The sequence below is a fragment of the Phaenicophaeus curvirostris genome, chromosome 5 (assembly GCF_032191515.1).
Source record: "Phaenicophaeus curvirostris isolate KB17595 chromosome 5, BPBGC_Pcur_1.0, whole genome shotgun sequence".
Lineage (NCBI taxonomy): Eukaryota > Metazoa > Chordata > Aves > Cuculiformes > Cuculidae > Phaenicophaeus > Phaenicophaeus curvirostris.
The window spans coordinates 47,362,276-47,383,437 of NC_091396.1; the positions used below are offsets into that span (position 1 = coordinate 47,362,276).

The 21,162-nt window shown below is 38.7% G+C and overlaps 1 protein-coding gene across 1 annotated transcript in view; it reads left to right on the plus strand.

Moving 5' to 3' along the window:
• TSHR (thyroid stimulating hormone receptor) overlaps positions 1-15,290 on the plus strand; it is a 59,785-nt gene extending 44,495 nt beyond the window's left edge. The window contains exons 8-10 of the mRNA XM_069857054.1: positions 5,285-5,362; positions 12,358-12,546; positions 13,880-15,290. Of these exons, the coding sequence (XP_069713155.1) occupies positions 5,285-5,362; positions 12,358-12,546; positions 13,880-15,290 (1,678 nt within the window). The remainder of the gene's footprint in view (positions 1-5,284; positions 5,363-12,357; positions 12,547-13,879) is intronic.
• The last annotated feature ends 5,872 nt before the right edge of the window (positions 15,291-21,162 follow it).

Consider the following 21,162-nt stretch of genomic DNA (forward strand, 5'->3'; position numbering starts at 1 on the left):
TACTGAAATGGAAAGTGTGCAATCTCAAAATCTAGTTGCAAAAATAAACTCTGAAAGGATAAATACACTTTGGTATATGCTAACATATATATTAACCTGTTCCATGACCAGAGGCCATTTAATACTATAGCAGCAATACTTCTTCTCCTTGTTTGTTAAGCTATGCTGCCTTATTTTAAAATGAGAAGCTGAAAGAAAGCAAGCAGATACTACCAAATACTATATAATTCCATAAGCCAGAGAGGTATTCCAGCTAAGAACTTTGGTAATTTTACTTGGTTTTTAACTAAGTGATCCTTTGGAAGAAAACTTTGCAAAACCTCCCTTTTTCTCCTATCTTACTCCATCACTCCTTGAGCTGTTAAAATTGCTTGTGGGACTGCAATAAAATCTGATCAGTGAAATAATCCAGCTTAAAAAAAAACCACCAAGAAAGGCATCTCCAGCTGCACTATAAGGGATGGCATGAATGACCTTGGGCTATAAAAGAGGAGAAGTAGGAATCTTTAGCACTGAAAAAAGAAAAGTAGTCAGAACTGTAGGTTAGTTAGCTGAAGTAGCTTGTTGGCATTTTTAATTCATATCCTTTACCCCCAGAAGGAAATATACTTTTGTTAAAAAGAAGAGAGCTCTCTCATACCCTGACATAACATTGCCCTGTCTTACATAGCAGCTGAAATACCCTATTGCGCTTCTATATTTTCAGAAGATTCTGCTCAGCACACTGCAGTCATGTTGTTTTCTGGTGGGGCTGAGACTTAATACAATATCTTCCCCATTTACCCCTGGATCCTGAGTCCACAGAGAGTCAGTCACTGGCATAATGAGCTCATTGGTCTGATTTGATTAAAAAAATATAATTAAAAAAAATCACAAAGCCCCTTCTTTTACTTATAGCACCGCGAAACAATCAGCATATCCCAGTTTCAGCATTTACTACTCCAGATTTTCTGCATACTTTGCACAGTGGCATTCATGTCTATCTGATTGCTTTCCACCAACTTTCCAAAATTGTTATCAATATAATGTCCCCACTGAGGACAAATATTCCCTTTCACCCATGTGATTTCTAAGACTTACGATATTTGTTTAGACACATATGTACCAATGTTTTCGTTTCTGCAGTGTACTGAAATTACATTCCATACCATTTAGCTATCAGTAATGACAGGATTAAAGGCACTCTCTGAAGGAGATAAATTGGCTATACTTTCTCTGTCAAATTAATATTTGCCAAAGTCTTATTCTTTCCATTTAAAAGAGGTATCTACCAAAATAAAAGGGCTTAACAACTGAAACCAATCAGCATCAGGAAATTGTATATTCTGATGGGCCTGACTCATCTCTGTGAAAACCGGCAGCCAATGCTGCAGCCCCTCCTCGGTAACACATGTTTATGAACTTCCCAAAGTGTCTAGCTGGCTGTTTCTATTTGAATATATGAAGATTTGTATTTGAAGTTTGAAGATATTTATCATCTATGTAAAATATTATATTTCAGGTTTATCACTCACTATGGTATTCAAATATGGATGGAAAATATTGAAAATTGGACAAGGAGATATGTGATTGTATAATAATGTCCAGTTACTAAAGCAGACAGGTTTTATTATGTCAGACAGGATTTTGGATCCTTCACAACTCCAATCTAGATGTTGAAATCTTGGATTAATTCTTAGGTCTTGCTCTGGTTTTAATTTTTGTATTAGATTTGCAGACAAAACCATGAGGAAACTTGCAAACTGAAGCAAAAGCTCACAACAAAAGTTGTCATTTACAGAGTATGAAAGTCATTTCTCAGAAAACAGAAACATCGGGCAATACTAGAATGCCATATATATCTAAAGAATGAAAGCTTATTTCAAACAACAATAATTAAGAAGATGAAGTCAGCCATTTTTCTCTGTAAGAAACGTTTTAGGCATTGGTACTGGGTACTGTCCAATGAATAACATGCCAGAAATGTTACTCTGGCTTGGCTCCCTAAAACTTTGTGTTGTGTAACCCAGCTAATGTGCCTTTGCTTCTCATTTCTCACTATAATGATTAATATAAGCTTATATCAAGTGAATGTTGGAAAATTTGACAATGACTTCAACCAGGACAGGATTAAAATCTTTACTTGATTTTTTTTCCACACCAAGAAACAATTGCTCTAGTTTTATTATTTTTACAGCTAAACCCCAGTTCAGCTATCTGAAAGACTCTTCCAGCATAAAGATAAAATTGTGTTCATCTGCACTTTTCTGAGTCAATTCAGTTATCTCCACAGCCACCATCTGATGTTTTTGTTACACAACTTGCAGTTAGGAAAGGTTTGATGTTTGTATCTTTGCCACTAATTGGCACAATGGGCACAGCTCACAGCAGCTTTGTGGACACTCTCTGAAATCTATTGTGGCGGTCTTTCTGTTGTATTTTTGCCTCCTAGCTACATTGCAAGCTAGCTTTAAAATGTTTATAATAGTTACAGTATCAAATGTCCTTCCCTGCTTAACGTATTACTGGTATTAATTTAATTTAATTTAATTTAATTTAATTTAATTTTTTTAATATGTCTGGTCTTGGCATCTTAACACTTCTGTGCCAACTGCACTCTGAAATTTTATGGAATTCCTCTTTTTAAGATAATTATGGCTAAATTCTGAGCAATGTCACCTGGCTTCACTTGGGCAACGGTGTTGGTTTTCTCCTGTTTCTATTTTGTTGCTGATCTCATCATTGGGAATTTTCTCTGCTTTTATTGACCTTGTGAAACATGACCTCCATAGGGCAGTCTATCTGCAACCCTTGCAGACTTCTGTCCTTTAGTTGGGCTGAGGACTGCATTGTCTTCTCTTGAGCAACACTTTATGGTCGTCACCTGTAGTCATCTTTTTCTTCATTCTTGTAGTTGTTGGGGCTGGGTCAACCACTGCTGTCGTAAAACATCATATGAGTTCCTCTTTGTGCTTCTGCCTGATCTGAGCTACCTATAATACTGCAGTCTGTGGACTCTTTGCTGTTCCTAGACTGCAGTCTCATGCTTTAACCTGTGGTTTGCTACTGGAGCCATTAGACTTTTACTTCTTCCACTATACAGAAAACTGATAAAATTTATAAATGGGATAGTCACAGGTCCCATGAGTCTCTCCTGCCCTGGCACCAGGGTCCTTCAGGGCTTTTTATTTATTTATTTATTTGTTTGTTTATTTATTTATTTTTATTGATCATTTTGCTATCATTTCATCAAAGAGAACATATATTCCCCTTGACAGCTTTCCTTGGCAGTTTTCTGAGTTCTCCTCCTTAATGAATTCATTGCATTTCTTCCCCAAAGCACAGCCCTGCGGCTGTACCATCCCCTTTGCTGTCTTTGTTCAAACTTCTCCTACAGGTTGTTTCTCATGAGAGTACAGAAACAAAATGCTTGAACTGTTTTATCTCCTTTCTTATGTAGTGCCCCTCAGTCAAGACAGCTAGATGCTCCATCCTGCTCCAGGGACTACGATATTTAATGAACCTCATGACAAGATTTCAGTTTCCATCTAAAGTAAATTAAAAAAGCATGACTAGGTTTGATGCCTGCAAGCTATTTTTTGTAAGCATCGTGACAGAAGTTGGTTGAACTGAGAAGAAACATCACCTACGTTTTAATTGCTGGCTTAGGGAAAGAACTATCGCAGTAGTATTAACGTGTACAAATATACACACACAGAGACATATGCACATGTGTATATATCACAATCTAACCTTCAGTCTCTTTTCTTTGCTCAGCTAATTCAGCATATTCCTATCTGTGTGTTCAGGATATCTAGCTTCTTATAACTGCAGTCCTGCTCCCTTCTGGCTAACCAAGAGGAGCCATCTCATCAAAGAAATGAACATGCTCATTCCATGAAGTACTTAGCTGTACAGTTGTTCCAAACCCACATTTTAAATCTAACTCTGTGTCAAATATACCTGATGAATACATACAAGTTGGCACTGAATATATAAAAATAACACTTCTTTTTGCATTCCATCATGTTCTGTGTATATCTGCTCTTCACAGAATGTCATAAAATGTGCTCAGTGACAAACATCCCCTGGGACTCTGGCTGAAAAGCAGGATGCCTGTGCTTCTGCTGCTCCTGCAGATTTTTTTAGCTTATACTTTCTCTTTGTACACCTGCAACTGTGTAACTACGGAAGCCCATTATTTCTCCCAAATCTTTCCCCAGTACTCATAAATTCCATTAGGACATTGAGAACAAAAGTCTCAGACAAAAATGCATAGGCTCTCTAAAGCAATTTGGAACTTCCTTGAATTACCTGCAGTTATAATCCATGCATTTATAAGTTTCTCAAACCACTGTTTCAGACCACAGTAAACTGGAATCCAACTGAAAAAAATAATTAAGATTCATTCTGGAGCAGTCACTTTTAAATGTAAAACCACAGAGCTGAATTTAACATTAATTTTTCCACTTGGGTTACATTCATTTTTTTGAGTGTTCAGTAGCCTTGTGGTGCCTGTCTTTAATATGCACCTTTAACTCAACTCTGTAAATTTTCTTCTTCTTGAATACACAGTTTCTCACATGCCAGTTTCCAGAGTGATGGCAATTAATGTTTGTCCATGATTACAACAGTCATGTAGTGATAGAAGAAATCTGCTTCATTCCATAGTTCAGGAAAGTGTTGGCTACTCAGGAAACTGTTCACAGTTTTCCCAAGACTTTAGATTATTTTTTTTTACATAAGGTTTATATTATTTTCCTTCAGATTTATCTCCCTCTTTTGGTCTTCTCATAACAAAACTTCATTCTTAACTGTTGACCTGCATATGGAAGCCTCTGCTAGGCTATAGAGATTTTAAACCATTTAAAACTTTTATTATCAAACACAAAATAAGGAGAGAATTATTTTTGTATTTGTTCATGATGTGTTCCTGTAAGTGCCCTGCAATTCCCCATACCTTATTCTGATGAAAGCAAAACAATCTGTTTCACTTCATCCTCACATACATTTACATGAAGACATATACATGTGTCTGTGTGTGTATGACACAGAGAGAGAAAAAGTTAATTTATTTTATGCATTTATTTATTATTTGATGAGGAATTTAGTTTGTTTTCAAAATTGCAAACTTGTATTTTGTTCCTTGGGTGCATAGAAAATGAAGTAACTGATTATACTCCAATATGTTGTTGGGATAGGATGGCCCTTATTATTTCTGTAAATCTGTTTAGGCAAGTAAATGGAAGATCTTTAAACTATGGATAAGTATTTACAAATCACTGTGTTTTGTTTGTTTCTGCAGCTATCTGCACAAGAACAAATACCTGGAAGTTATCAATGACAATGCATTTCTGGGAGTGCACAGTGGACCAACTCTACTGTGAGTAGGAGAATATGAAGTAGAGAAAGCTTTAAAAATAATGCTATTTTAGGTCGCACTTTCTTTCCAATCATTATTAGCAGCAGAGCAGCAGGGGTGGGAATGGCATGTTTACAAAAAGAATATCAGCAGCAGGAGCTGTGCTGATATAAGAAATGCTTGTATCTTACATCAGAAATATTGTTCCTATCAATTTTTCTTCTAAAAGACTCTGTGCTACAATCTGTCATATGACTGTGCAATTGTAGTACAATTGTAATACAAACTAAGGACTCTAATAGCACACATGTAAAGGAAATTGAAAGAGATGAAAAAAATAATTTTGGATAGAGAAGAGTTATTTCTGGTGCTGTCTTTTCTTCTTACTCATGTAATTTGGCTTCCAGACTGGTTCCAAAGAACTCTTCATGAAAACTAGGAATCACAATACAGAATGACATATAAACCTTTAAGAAGTTTAGGAACTTGAAGAAGAATCATGTTCTCTGGCTCAAATAATCTAACACGCAACATAGTGCATAAGACAGATCATGGGAAGAACTGAAGTGCTGAAAGTGGGATTCCCACCTCCACTGCAGAATCAGATGGTGCTAGCAGTGCTCAATCCATGTAAGACTCAGTTTTACTTAATGCTTTTCAGGAAAACAGCGTATTTATATCAGAATAACAGTGTATTTTTCACAGAAGGAGGCCTACTAGCTAGCTAGAATAACTAAAAGATGCAGAAGACATTATTTTTCTCCCAGAATCTTCTCAACTCCAGAAAAGCAGGCTGGCTAACAGCAACATAGCAATCTACAGTAGATTATGATCACTTTACAACTCTAAGAAGAGTTTTGTCCCTGCTGTGCAAAGCTGCAACAAAGGTCTGTTGTTAGCAAGGTCATCAACAAATCTCTGGTTCTCCCTGTCCCTTGCATCTTAAGTCAGACACATTGCAAGGCATGTGTGTGAATGGTAGCCTCTCTTCTTTTTCAGTCATCAAAATTACTTTGTCCTGTGGGGTGAAGATCTGGCTGAGGCCCTAGCCTTCAGGGCCATATCGTTCCTCTATATCTCTCTTTACTACAAGGTCCACTGTAGTCATTAGGAGCAGGGGAGTATCAGGCTTTCCCTTCACCATCTTGTGGGGAGAGAAGCACAGACCATTCATGGAGTCATACTTCTGAAGCAGATAGATACCTTAAATAATTGGGCATTGGAGAGGCAGTCCATAATAATGACTCATTCCAACAGCAAATCATGCCAAACCACTCCTATCACACTAGGGTGACATTTTGTCTGATTACTGAAGTCATTCTCACTTTCTCAGGAGCCACTGTGGTGACTGTCCCTCAGGAAGAGCCATACAAGTTACTTTGAAGAAAATTAACTATATGCCAGCCAAAATCAGTACAGAGGGTGCAACATATTAATTTTTAATTTTATATTATTATAATTTTGACAGCAGCTTCAGGGACTTCTGTTACCCATGGATAACCAGGAATTAATCTGCATTTGTCATGTAGGAAGAGCTTGCAATAAAGCAAGATATCTTCCTGTAACAATTTAGAGCAGAATCTGTCCACCTGAACAGATCTCTTAGTTGACCTTCCTTAACTAGAACTATTTTAACAAGAACAAAATAGTTTCTGAAACTTGCGCATATACACTGCCTTAAGAAGGCTGAAGTAAAAATGAATGAAAATTGAGTAGAACCCTACTATTTATTGTTGCGTCATCTCAGTAGCCAATAACATCTCCAACAGGAGACAGAAATGTGCTTGCAATTGGTACGTTGTTACACACCTCCCACTATACCATCAAGACTAATATTAATGAGGTCATTGTATAGAGACCAGAGATTTGTTAACTTGCATAACAGCTTGAGAAGCCTGACCAATATGGCCTTTCCATATCCCCCTTAGGCAGTGTTAAGTGACTTGGCTTATCCAAATAAATAATTTCTGAAGTCATTTTTGGTTCAGGCATCTAGGTGTTGTTAGCTGGCATGGGAATTTGAGGACAATGGATCTTCCTCAAAAAGAAAGTTCCACTTACAATACTGAAAATTAACTCTATGAAAAATGATTTCTAGGAGATAAATAGCACTACTTACTGTGGGACCAGTATGGAGAGAAAAAAAAAGAAAAAGAACAACATTTATAGAGCTCCAGGCGGCTCTGTCTTGCCTCCCCACCAAGCTGGCAGAACTAAGAGTCTCTGTAGATCACTTTTTGCACTCTGGAAGCAAAATAAGAATTTATAGTTGATGGAATGTCTGCTCCACAGTTCTAGCATTTACTGGTTTTTTTTCTGATGGGGATTTCATCAGCAACACCAGCTTAAAGGTTGAAGTACTGACCTTGGATCCACCCTAATTGGGTAATTTCCTTCCATTTTGGCTTTAAATAAAATCAGTGAGAAAGATTTAGCTATAAAGAATTGTGCCTGGCTATATGTATGCTATGAGTCTGGCCATGCTCTCAGATCACTTAGTTAGATGGTACGTTTAAGTAGGTGTTAAAAAGGTTAGGCAATTCTTTTAAAAAAATTGCAGTTTACAATAGCAGAGGGAGCAGGGAGCGCAATTACTGAATAGAGGAGAAGAGGTGCCAGTAATTCTAATTCCTTTGTCACTGCTTTATATTGACTTGTTTGTGGATGTATATCTAGGTTGCTCCCTTTAGAAAATTATTTTAACAGTGTAATGACAGTACACCGCTTTACACCTGAAACTGAAATCTTGACTAGGATTCAGTGGACCAAATTTACTAACTGCATCAACAAGAGCTGCTGCCTAGAACACAAGTTCATTAGAGTACAACAAAAGTATAGTCAGGTTTATTGTTCAATTAGCTTTTGCAAAACATACAATCCAAATTCAAAATATTAATAACAGTTGCACAAGATACATATGAGTAATTAAATATCTTCAGAAAGCAGAAGGGCTCTTTACAGCATCATTTCCTGATCTAGAAAAGGGTCCTACCTTACAAGGTTCGGTTTTGTTCCTTCCAGGATCAGCAGGCACAGGCAAGTCTTTGAGCAAACTCTTTTATAGTCACTTCAATTTGAGACAGATCCTCTTGACAAACCTATCAAACCTCTTACCCATTCTCTGGTGTTTCTTTAAGTGAGCCAGCTATAGCTTACCAGTAGTAGCAAGACACTCTTCTCTGCAATGTAAACATCGCTGTGTTTAAATAACATCTTGAGTTACCAATATTATTAGATATTAATGAGGGTGATGTAAGTGCAGTCAGTTCCCATTTTTCTGAGCAGCCCAAAATCAAGACTGATCACACAGTGATATACAAAAAAGAAATCATTTAGGAAAATGTGCCTTCTGTATGAATGCAGATACAGATACTATAGGCTGGCAAACTCCAGCTACTTGGATTCACGTTGCTCTGAAGATTAGTAATTATTATTTAAAATCTTTTCAATCCTATGCTTTCTAGTTTGAAGACAGCTGCTGTGCTGCTTGAAGTAGATTGTGGATCTGAATAGATAATCATCAAAACTGGATATGTAAAATAAAAAAAAAAATCCCTGTCAATCCCACACTTTCCTCTGGCTGGCTGACACACACTTTGTCACCAACAAAATGTGGGCCTAGCTAGGGTAACTAAGAAGTTATCTTGTATGGGAAAACAAATCCTCATCAGACTCCCAGGATGCTTTTCCATTTGCAGTAGAAGTGGTACATAGAGGTCACAAGACTTCTCGGTGGCAGACACCATACCATCAGTTTAGGGACTTCAGAAACTGCAGATTTTGGGAACTTCCAGACTTCTGAGCTATGTTGTTTAATATGGCCCATGGATGAACAGTGGTTTTGAAAATAAAAACTGCAACACCTAAGTGCTTAAATACATCCCATATATACATGCATAAGAGACTTCAAAGGATTCAGTAAGATAGAAAAGAAACTAGTCTTATAACAAATTCTCCCAAGCCCTTTCTTCTCACTGAAAATATTTTTCTTTCAGACTTTTTAACATCACTCAGTGGTGCCCTTTGAATTGCCACAGACTTTGCACATTACCCTCTTCTCCCCTGGAGATTGTTCCCACCACCTTTGTCCTGGGCTGGATGGTCCCTTCTGCTCACAGCTCTCCAGTAGCAGCTCCCTCCCCCGTTCCCTCAGAGAGAGGCTTCTCTCTGCAGCAGCTTCCAAGACACAAGCCCTTGCCCTCGAGGCTGTTCCTCCTGACCCTGTCATTTCTGATGGGAACATTACACAACTGTGAATGAAACCAAAACAAAAAGGGATATTGTCCTTGTTACCTTGCTCTTTGGCCTACACGATGAGCCGTGGCACTGACTTTCACAATTTAGTGATGCAATTATACTTTTTTTCATTTTTAAGTCTCCTGCTTCACATTCCTAGGTGCTCCAAAATTCATCTCGAAAGAGTGAATAATCATTCTTAATCACCTTCTTTACACAATGTGTGGCATCTATAGTATCCTACTGCTTCCAGTCCTAACTTTTCTCAAGAGAAAAGTCCTTATCTGTTCCTTATTACTTCATATATAAACAATGTGATACTTTTAATCGTATGAATTATTTTACTGCTTGGTCACTTATTGCAGGATCCTTCTGCTTCGTTAGTCAATCAGCTTTGGCTTTTACCACCTTGTATCTTTTTGTGTCAGAAACAAGCTTTGTTGCAACTACTCTCATTCTCTTTCCAGACTGTTTATCAGTATTTAGGACAAGAGGGAATGGCCTCAAGCTGCACCAGGAAGGTTCAGATTGGCCATTAGGAAAACTTTCTTCACTGAAAGGTTTATCAGGCACTGGCACAGGCTGCCCCGGGAGGCAGTTGAGACACCATCCTTGGAAGCATTTAAAAGATGTGTAGATGAAGTGCTTAGGGATATGATTTAGTAGTGGACAGGTACGGTTGGGCTTGATGATCTTAAAGGTCTTTTCCAACCTAGTGAATCTGTGATTTCAGTAGTAACAGTGCTAGCCTAGCCTCCGTGGGCCTCTGTTGCAATGATATGTATATTTGGATACCCGTTCGCTTTCCATTCTTCCTCTAGCATGAAAACTTATTATCTGTTCCCAGACATTCCCCTTACCCTCTTATTCTTTTTTAATTGATCTAGAAAAGCTTTTCCCAGGCACCTATTCCCAGACATTTCCCTGACTCTTTTTTATTTTTTAATGAATCTAGAAAAGCCATTCCCTTTGTTATGTAACAGCTGAGCTACCTCAACAGCCTTTGATATATGATTTTGTTAAGGCTTTTCAGAAATCCTAATTCTCTGTTCAAACAGGATCATCCTTCTCCATATACTTGTGCCAGAACACCTTCAAAGAACTCACAGGAGTTTGAGAAATGTCACTTCCCTTCCAGAAAACCATAACACCTCCCTTCATACAGCATTTAATCGTGTCCCTTCCTGCAGGCAGCTGCCACCACCATGAGGACCTGATGGAGACCCATGGGGGTTGCTGAAAGGCCAGACTTGTCTTGGTAAGATCTAGTCCAAGATCTAGATTACCAAGATGTTTTGCTTCAGAAGGACAGCCCTATAAAATGAGGAAATTTGTGAAAAACAGAAAGGAGCTGGCCACTAAGTTAATCAAAGGACTGGAACTTCTGTCATACAATAATAGGCTAAGATAGGTGGAAATTGTTAGTCTGGAAAGGAGTCAAGGGAATCCAGCGTCTTCTCAAAGGTGTCTAGTGACACGACGAGAGGCCACAGTCATGAACTGAAATACAAGGAAGTTCATTTCAACATATGAAAAAGCTCCTTTACTGTGAGGATGGTCGAATGCTGGAACATGCTGCCTGGTGGGGCTTTGGATTCTCCAGTCCTAGAGATATTAAGAAGTCAGCAGGACACAGTTCTGAGCAACCTGCTCTAGGTGACCTTGCTTTAAGCAGGGAGGTCTAACTGAATGATCTGGAAGCTGAACTAAGCTGTGATTCTTTAAAAGATAAAATTATAGTAGGCAGCATCCAGAATCTCCTAAGAACCAACTTAGGGGCTCAGTAGAAACAGATAATAGCTATCGAAAGGACTCCAGAGGAACAAAAAAGTTTGTGATTAAAATCACTAGTTGTGACATATTCAAATACATATAATAGCAAACAAGGTATTACAAGTGAAAAAAAAACCTCCTACACAAAGGGTAAGAAATTTCTAACTCAATTTAAACACAAATACAAGCAAATCAAAAGAAACAAAAAAAATAAAGCAGACTAAACCCAAGTGTCTTAGAAGCAATTTGTTTAAAGCATAAAATTAGTAATAATTTTCTTGTGTGCAAGAACCCAGCCAAGGGTGAGACTTCTAGAGGGATAAGAACTGCATTCTTGGGAAACAATGCAAAGAAAAAAGGTGAATTATTTATTATTAGAGTGTTCGTGATGAAAATGCTCAAACAATGTTCCTACACTAGAACTTTTTTTACAGATTTGTTTCTTCACAGAGTATAACTCTGAGAAAATATTCTGATGTCAAGTGTCAGCATAAGAGGTTTTGCAACAAAGGACAAAAATGTGTGGAAAACACTAGCAGGACCAGATGACATTCACTTAGAAGTTCTAAAGGAAATTACCTCCTCCATGAACTGTGTGTGCAATGTTATCTGCTGAGATGGAATCAGTGCCAGAGAAACAGAAAGCAGCAGAAAATACTGAATTTTCACAGAGTTTCAGTATGGGCTGAGACAGAAGATTTAATTTCGGTTTACAAAGAACATTGTTTTATTAATTTCAGAAGTCTTGGTATTTCTTTATCATCCATATTCTGCACTATAAGACGTTAAAGACAAGAGTTTTAAAGCACAGAAAAATCACAGGAGGAATTAATATCCTGCTTGAATTTGAATGCTATCAGAACGTCGCAAAATGACATGAAGTCCCCAACTCCTTTGGATTTGATTTATGCTGTAGAATTTTATGCAATTCCAAAGTTACTGTCTGGAAAAAAATCTGATCCAGTCACTGGATATTCTGATATTTGTCTTTTTCTTCCTTTACCTAGGGATGTTTCTAGAACAGCCATTGTTAACCTTCCAGTCAAGGGATTGGAAAACCTCAAAGAACTAATGGCCAGACATACATGGACTTTGAAGAAATTACCAGCTGTAAAGATATTTCTTCAGCTAATGCGAGCTGACCTATCTTACCCAAGTCATTGCTGTGCTTTCAAGAGCTGGAAAAAATCCAGTGGGTGAGTTTCACTAATTTACATTCAATTTTAAAGTATGTAAGTGAAGACAGTGTTTTAGTATTAATATAAAATTACATCAATTGGAACTTTTGTGACCATTTTTTCTAGGTACAGAGAACATTATTTGAAACCAATTACAATTCCAAACCGACAGAAGAAAAAATTCTAATATAACAATTTGTAGAACCTTTTCCAATGGATTCTTCTTTTATTAAGCCCAGAATTAAAGGAAAAATATTAAAACAGTAGTGTGCTATAACACTGAACATGCTGTAGGAAGGCATGGAAAAAGAAGCTTGGGAGGGGTTATAGCCTCATGTCTCATGTTTTCTGCCTGAAAAGCATATAACAAATTATCTGTAATAACCTTGTAGACAGGTTATTTCAAATTCCATTTTGGCAGGATTTATAGCCTTTCATCAGAACTGGTGTGGAAAGCTTTTGGAAAGCAAAAAAAAAATAGATGTACTAATGCAACACAGCAACTCATCTGCTGGGAGAAGGAAGAGAACGGGGATGACTTACTGTGATTAGCAGCAGAATTTCACTGCAGAACGCAAATCCATTGTAAATGTCGCTGAAGTTTAATGAGGTTTAGAGGATTCTTATCCACACTAGCCCCTGGTGTAGGAAGACAGCCCCAGTCTTCAGTACTACAGCATTTATGGCTGGAATGCATATTATATTAAAAATATGCAGAGATAAGTATATGAATTAATAACAAACTCACAAAGCAATAACATTCACAGTTAGAATGGACTGGGTAAGTGAGGACTGAAATAAATCAGCAGTGGAAAGACTCAAAACCTGGACAGGAAGAAGGTGCAGAAAGAACACAGCACAATCTCATGAAAAAGAAACACATATTTGCACATCTCAAGATGAAAATTTCTCACTGAATTGTATGTAATATCAAATTGTAAGCAATCTCAAATTCTACACACCTAGAAATGAGAAATGTTAAAGGTTGTGACAGTGGATGACAGTGATAAAAAATTTGATGTCAAATTGCAATCTTTTTCCTAGTAAAAAGTATGAACAATTTTTGACTACAAATACAGGTAGCAGGAGTCCCAACTACTACACTGCAGGAAATTACTAGTGGGGATAGCCAACAGCAACAGAGAAAGGAAAAATATAGTTTAAAAAAAACCTAGAAACATTCGAGCTTATTGTTCACTATATATTCTGTTAGCAGAAATATATCTGATTACATTCATATCGCTACGTTTTCATTCAGGGTGATTTGCTTTTGAAGTGTTCTCTTTGTTTACTTGCTGTATTCTGGTCAGACTGCAAATGCCAGCAGTCATTTCACCCTCTACTCTTTCAGAATTCTGGAGTACCTGATATGTAACCAGAGCAGCAGTCACATCTTTCGTAAGAGAAGATCAGTCAAAGCTCTTGAAGGTCCATTTTATAAAGATTATGCAGAAGAATACACAGACCATACCGATACCATGTATGACAAAAATACCGAGTTCACAAATTTTCATGAAAATTCCCATTATTACTTTTTTTTTGAAGAGCATGGAGAAGGAAATCTTGGGTTTGGCCAAGAGCTCAAGAACCCTCAAATGCAAGACACCCAGATCTTTGACAGTCATTATGACTATCCTGTCTGTGGGGCCAATGAAGATGTAATATGCACACCAGAGCCTGACGAGTTTAACCCATGTGAGGATATAATGGGATATCAATTTCTGAGGATTGTGGTGTGGTTTGTAAACCTCCTGGCCATCCTAGGTAACGTTTTTGTCCTTTTCGTCCTTCTTACCAGCCATTATAAACTGACAGTACCACGCTTTCTGATGTGTAACTTGGCTTTTGCCGATTTTTGCATGGGATTATACCTCCTTCTGATCGCTTCAGTGGATCTCTACACCAGGTCAGAGTATTATAACCATGCTATTGAGTGGCAGACTGGGCCTGGTTGTAACACAGCTGGCTTTTTCACAGTCTTTGCTAGTGAACTTTCTGTATACACACTGACTGTGATCACCCTGGAGCGCTGGTATGCCATTACTTTTGCAATGCGCCCAGATCGAAAGATTCGCCTCCGGCATGCCTTAGTTATCATGCTGGGAGGGTGGCTCTCATGCTTTCTTCTTGCCCTTTTGCCACTGGTTGGAGTCAGTAGCTATAGCAAAGTCAGCATCTGCTTGCCTATGGACACTGAAACACCAGTGGCTGAAGCCTATGTTGTCTTTGTTTTAATATGTAATATTATTGCTTTTGTCATCATTTGTGCCTGCTACATAAAAATCTATGTAACTGTGCGAAACCCTCAGTACAAGTCAGGGGACAAAGATACCAAAATTGCAAAGCGGATGGCTGTATTGATTTTCACTGACTTTCTGTGCATGGCTCCTATCTCTTTCCATGCTTTATCTGCCATTATGAACAAACCATTGATAACTGTCACCAATTCCAAGATTTTGCTTGTTCTCTTCTACCCACTCAATTCTTGTGCCAACCCCTTTCTTTACGCTATTTTCACCAAAGCTTTCCGAAGAGATGTGTTTATCTTGCTAAGTAAGTTTGGTGTATGTGAGCATCAGGCTCAAGTATACAGAGGTCAGACAATCTCAGTCAAAAACAGCAGCGACTATTATGGGCAGAGAATCAGCAGAGGGATAGGTCAGATTCTTACAAGCATTCAAGATCCAGTTAATGATTACCTACCTGCCACGATAACGCAGAACCAAATTCTTGTGGAAGAATGCAAGCAAACTGAGCTATAGTATCTCAAAGCATCACAGACACAATCTGGTAAAGATGTGGTTTTTCATACAGCAAATCAAGTGAGAGAGTGTATATTCTCCATTTCCTTTTCCCTTGCCTATTCCTTTGTGATGTCTGAAAGTACCTTCAGAGTGGTCTGAAGTCACTCATTTGAAGCTCTTTTCTCACAGTGTTATCAGTGCAGATCAAAGGATACTGTTCTGATGATAATACTGGAAGTAGATGTTAACACTATCTAAATAGGAAACTCAACCTATATATAAACTCTGCAATTGTAAATATACCACCATCTAAAAAATTTGTATGACAAAGTTAATGAGATTTAAAATGAGATTTAAAAAAAAATAAAGGTTGAAGTTGACAAATGCCAACTGCCTATGTGTCAAAAGGTTCATTTATTTTCTAATAGCAAATTTGTAAAGCTTCCACCAGGGCCTAAAATAAAAGAAATTCCACCTGCTTCTGCCCTCCTGACCTAAAACGAAGCTAGTCTTGTTTGCAGTTCTTGGTTTAGTTGGGTTAGGTGGGAAAAGAACCCTCTTCATATTTGCCTTTTACTACAATAAAGTCAAATTTTGACACGATTAATAAAATAATAGGTAAGAAACATTAAGGCATTTGCCTTTGTATGCTGCAAAAATTCCCTTACTGTGATAGAATCATAAATCTTTTAAGGTTGGAGAAGACCTTTAAGATCATCAAGTCCAATTGTTAACCTAGCACTGTCAAGTCCACCACTAAACCATGTCACTAAGCACCACATCTACACCACTTATAGGGATAGTAACTCTACCACTTCCACAGGCAGCCTGTTCCAATGCTTGACAACTCTTTCGGTGAAGAAGTTTTTCCTAATATCTAAGCTAAAACTTCCCTGTCACAAATTGAGGCCATTTCCTCTTGTCCTGTCAATAGTTAATTGGGAGAAAAGACACCCACTTCGCTCCAGCCTCCTCTCAGGTAGTTGTAGGTCTCCCCTCAGCCTCCTTTTCTCCAGAATAAACAGCCATAATTCCCTCAGCAGCTCCTCATAAGACTTGTGCTCTAGGACCTTCACCTGCTTCATTGATCTTTGCATACACTGCAGCACCTCAGTGTCTTGTAGTAAAGGGCCCAAAACTGAAAATGGTATTCAAGGTATGGCTTCACAAGTGCTGATTACAGGGCAATGATCCCTTCCCTAGTCTTGCTGGCTACACCATTTCTGATACAATCAATGATACTCTTGGCCTTCTTGGCCACCTGGGCACACTGCTGGCTCACATTCAGCTAGCTGCTAACCAACACCCCCAGCTCCTTTTGCACCAGACAGCTTTCCAGTCACTCTTCCCAAACCTGTAGCATTGCATGGAGTTGTGGCCCAATTACAGGACCCAACACTTAGCCTTGTTGAACGCCACACAATTGGCTTCAGCTCACCCATCCAGCCTGTCCAGATCCCTCTGCAGAGCCTTCCTTCCCTCAAGCAGATCAACACCCTCACCCAACTTGGTGTCACCTGCAAACTTAATGAGGGTGCACTCAATCCCCTCATCCAGATATTATTGATAAAGATGTTAAACAGAATCATCCCCAACACTGAGCCTTGGAGAACACTGCTTGTGATCAGCCACTAACTATATTTAACTCCATTTACCACAACTGTTTGGGCCTGGCCATCCAGCCAGCTTTTTACCCGAAGAGTATACCCATCTAAGTCATAAACAGCCATTTTATCCAGTAGAACGTCCTGGAAAATAGCATCAAAGGCTTTACACTAAAGTCCAAGGACATCCACAGCCTTTCCCTTATCCACTAAACAGGTCATCTTGTCATAGGAGATTAAAAATCTACACTATCACGTGTTAGATTAATTTAGCTGATTATTTTGGGGAGCGGCGTGCTTCCAGTTTTGGTTGATTTGGAGCAAACTTTCAAATCAAAACTGCTGGAAATCATGTAAATAATAATTTATAACCTCCTCCTTTTCTGTGATGTGGACTCACCCTGTGTTAATCAGAAACATAAAGGTAGCTTCTTAAATGTGCAGATCAGCAAGATTTCCTACTCTTGAAATGGCTGCATTTTGAATGCTCTAGGTGTGTCTGAAAGTCCTATTCAAATGTGTTATCATCAGATGCAGCCCTTGTTCCTGGATTCTGTCACCCTTCTGATACTGGACTAATTATTCATGGGATAAAAAGTTTCCTGAATGCCTTTATTTACTATCTCAGCAGCAGCTAAGACAATCAAGTTCTAGTGGACAAACTGTACATATATGCTACAGACTTCATAGATACTAGTGTACCAATGGAAGAGAAAATCCAAGCTTGGGTTGTATTATTTTTCACAAAGAGAGAAAAGACTAAATCAACATTTATTTTAAAAGTGCTTTTAATAGTAGTATGGATCACTTATTTTAAACCTCCTTTAAGCTTAAAACAAACTAGAATATTTATTCCCTGGAAACTAGTAAGACATTGGAAAGATGTGGTATGTTGAACTGATTGCAGTATGCTTTTGAATTAATACAGCTGCTTGCAGTTATTAATGAATGACAGATATATTTACACATTATTGGACTTTTTTATCTCCCATTGTTGCATGTATTTTTGTCTATTAAAAGAATTCTGTGATATTGCCCTTGTAAACAAACTTTGATATTTCTGGTTTGTCTCGCATTTTCCTTCTTGTGTTTAACTTGGTAAAAATATTTTAAAAGGTATTGGAAGGATCCAGACAATAAACATTGAATAATTTATTTGCCAGACTTTTTCTTGTAAATGTTTTTATCCTGTATTCTCTTCCATTTCTGCTCTGCTCAATCCCTTCAACCATTTTTGGGTTTCTGTATACCCATATGTAATACTTGCTATTTTAAGTCTGTCTCAGCAAGATGTATTATTTCTGGCATTCAGTACATATTTTCTCTAGAATACTTTAGAAGTAATGCAGAACATTGGAATAAAATGTTTTGATTGAAATTATAAGAGGCTCGGTAAGCTTTTATGAAGGTTTTAAAATATTTTTCCTATTTAAAAAATTAATACTATTTCTCTTGCACTCAACTTCATTGTTCTCTTTGGTTGGCATCCAGCCAAAAAGACTGACCACATGACACACTGACAGAGGTTTGGGGTTTTTTCCCGCTGCTAGCTGGGAAATCAATCTCTTAAATGGCTATTTCAGACAGCGCAGCAGGGATGGAAAGTAGTAGTACTGCTGAGCTCTGGGGTTCCAAATCCATCATTAATTACCTCCAAAATAATCCAAGACTCATCTAACAGCCATGAGAGCCTCTTTAAAAGAGTAACTCTGGAATCTAATCTTTTCCATTCTGCATTCTAAGCCTAATATGTGACAGACACAGTGACTAAGGATTGGTAATTCATGAGAAAATAGTTGCATAGTAAGAACTTTGTGTGTTGGAAAGACTCAGCTGCAAGAATTTTCAGAATAACTAAATGAATCTACCCTTGTGTAACCTTACAGAAGATCCCTTCTTCCCTCCCTCCCACTAGGTCTTACTTTAGAGCTAATGTTCCTTGTCCCATGTTTGCCAAAATTTATCCTGCTTAATTTTACGTTTGGTAATTCTCATCAGTGGGGGAAAAAAGCGATTATCTTTGCTATGCGGATCCTTGCATTACCTGGAAGAAAAACATGACAGAATTCCTACTGCTGAAAACTCTCAAAGTATATCAGTCAACTCTTGATATACCTTCCCTGACTCCAAAAATGCATCTGACTTCAGATTCTGTACACCCTGCCACTGCCTGTAAATGCGCTTCCCTCCTACGTGAAGCCTTAGGGTGCGAGAAAAGCTTTGTCCCAGCTGTAGATGTTAACTCACATCAGCTAGGACAATTAAGCTTATAGGTAAGGGCAAAGTCCAAGGCCAAAAAAATAACAAGGAATAGAAGTTCTTTCTAGGAGTCTTATGCTGTTCAGCAAGTGCATAACAGACCTGGAAAAAGGAGAGAACAATAAGATAACAAAGTTTGCATTATTAAGATATTCAGAACAATAAGAAAACCAAATTGCTATGAAGAACTGCAGCAAGACTTCTTAAGACGGAATGACTGGCAAGAGGAATTCAATGTAATTGTGGTAAAAATAGTCAAATTGATATCTTAAATAATGTGCTCTGAGTTGACAACCACAATTCAGAAATGAGATCTTAGGAGTACGATAGATAAGTCCATGAATAATACTGCCTCATGCTACCTGGAGATCAAAAAAGCAAATCTAATTTATATTACTGGGAAAGGAGCAGAACATAAAACCAGTAATTATTTTATCACTATATAAACCTGCATGTTGGATCATAGAAAGGTTTGAGTTTGGAAGGGACCTTAAAGATCATCTAGTTCCAACCCCATGCCATAGGCAGGGACACCTCCCACCAGACCAGGCTGCCCAAGGCCCCATCCAACCTGGCCTTGAACACTTCTAGCCACAACTTTCCCAGACAAGCTGTTCTAGGGCCTCAACACTCTCATCATGAAGAAATTCCTCCTTGTGTCTGGTCTATATCTGCCCCTCTCCAGTTTATACCCATTGCCCCTAGTCCTATCACTATATGCCCTTGTAAAAAGTCACTCCCCAGTATTTTTATAGGCCCCCTTTAGGTACTTAAAGGCTGCTATAAGGTCTCCTCGGAGCCTTCTCTTCTCCACGCTGAACAAGCCCAACTGTCTCAGCCTGCCTGCATAGCAGAGTTGCTCCAGCCCTCAGATCATCTTTGCAACTCTCCTCTGGACCCATTACAACAGTCCCATACCTTTCTTAAGTTGAGGATTCCAGAACTGGACACAGTACTCTAGGTGATGTCTCATGAGACTGGAGCAGAGGGGGAGAATCACCTCCATTGACCTGCTGGCCACGCTTCTTTTGATGCAGCCCAGGATGCGGTTGGCCTTCTGGGCTGTGAACGCAAATTGCCGGCTTATGTCAAGCTGCTCCTTTATCAGCACACCCACGTCATTCCCTGCAGGGCAGCTCTCCATCACATCATCCCCCATCCTGCATGGAAACCAAGCATTGCCCTGACCCAGGTTTAGGACCTTGCACTTGGCCTCATTGAACCTCACGAGAGTCACACAGGCCCACTTCTCCAGCTTGTCCAGGTCCCTCTGGATTACATCCTGTCCTTCTGGCATGACAAGCACACCAGTCAGCTTGGTGTCGTCTGCAAACTTGCTGAGGGTACAGTCAATCTCACTGTCTGTATCTGATGAAGATATTAAACAGCACTGTTACCAGTACGGACCCCTGAGGGACACCGCTTGTCATGGATCTCCATCTCGACATCAAGCCATTGACTACTACTCTCTAAATACAACTATCCAACCGATTTCTTACCCACCGAACAGTCCACCCATCAAATCTATATCTCACCAAATTAGAGAGAAGGATGTTGTCGGGCACACTTTACAGAAAGTGTCAAAGGCTTTACAGAAGTGCAGACAGATCACATGTGTTGATTTTCCCTTGTCCACTGCTGTGGTTACCCCATCGTAGAAAGCCACTAGGTTGGTCATACAGGACTTGCCCTTAGTGAAGCCATGCTGGCTGCTGCTAATTACCTCCCCATCCTCTAAGCGCTTCAGCATAGCTTCTAGGAGGACCTGTTCCATGATCTTCCCAAGCACAGAGGTGAAGCTGACAGGTCAGTAGTTCCCAGGGTCCTCTTTTCTACCCTTTTTAAAAATGGGGAAAATACTACCTTTCTTCCAGTCATCAGGGACTTCTGATTGCCATGATTTTTCAAACATCATGGAGAGTGGCTTGGCCACCACATAAACCAAATCCCTCGGTACTCTGAGATGCATCTCATCATGTCCTGTAAAGTTATATATGTTTAGGTTCTTTAGGCGGTCACAAACCTGA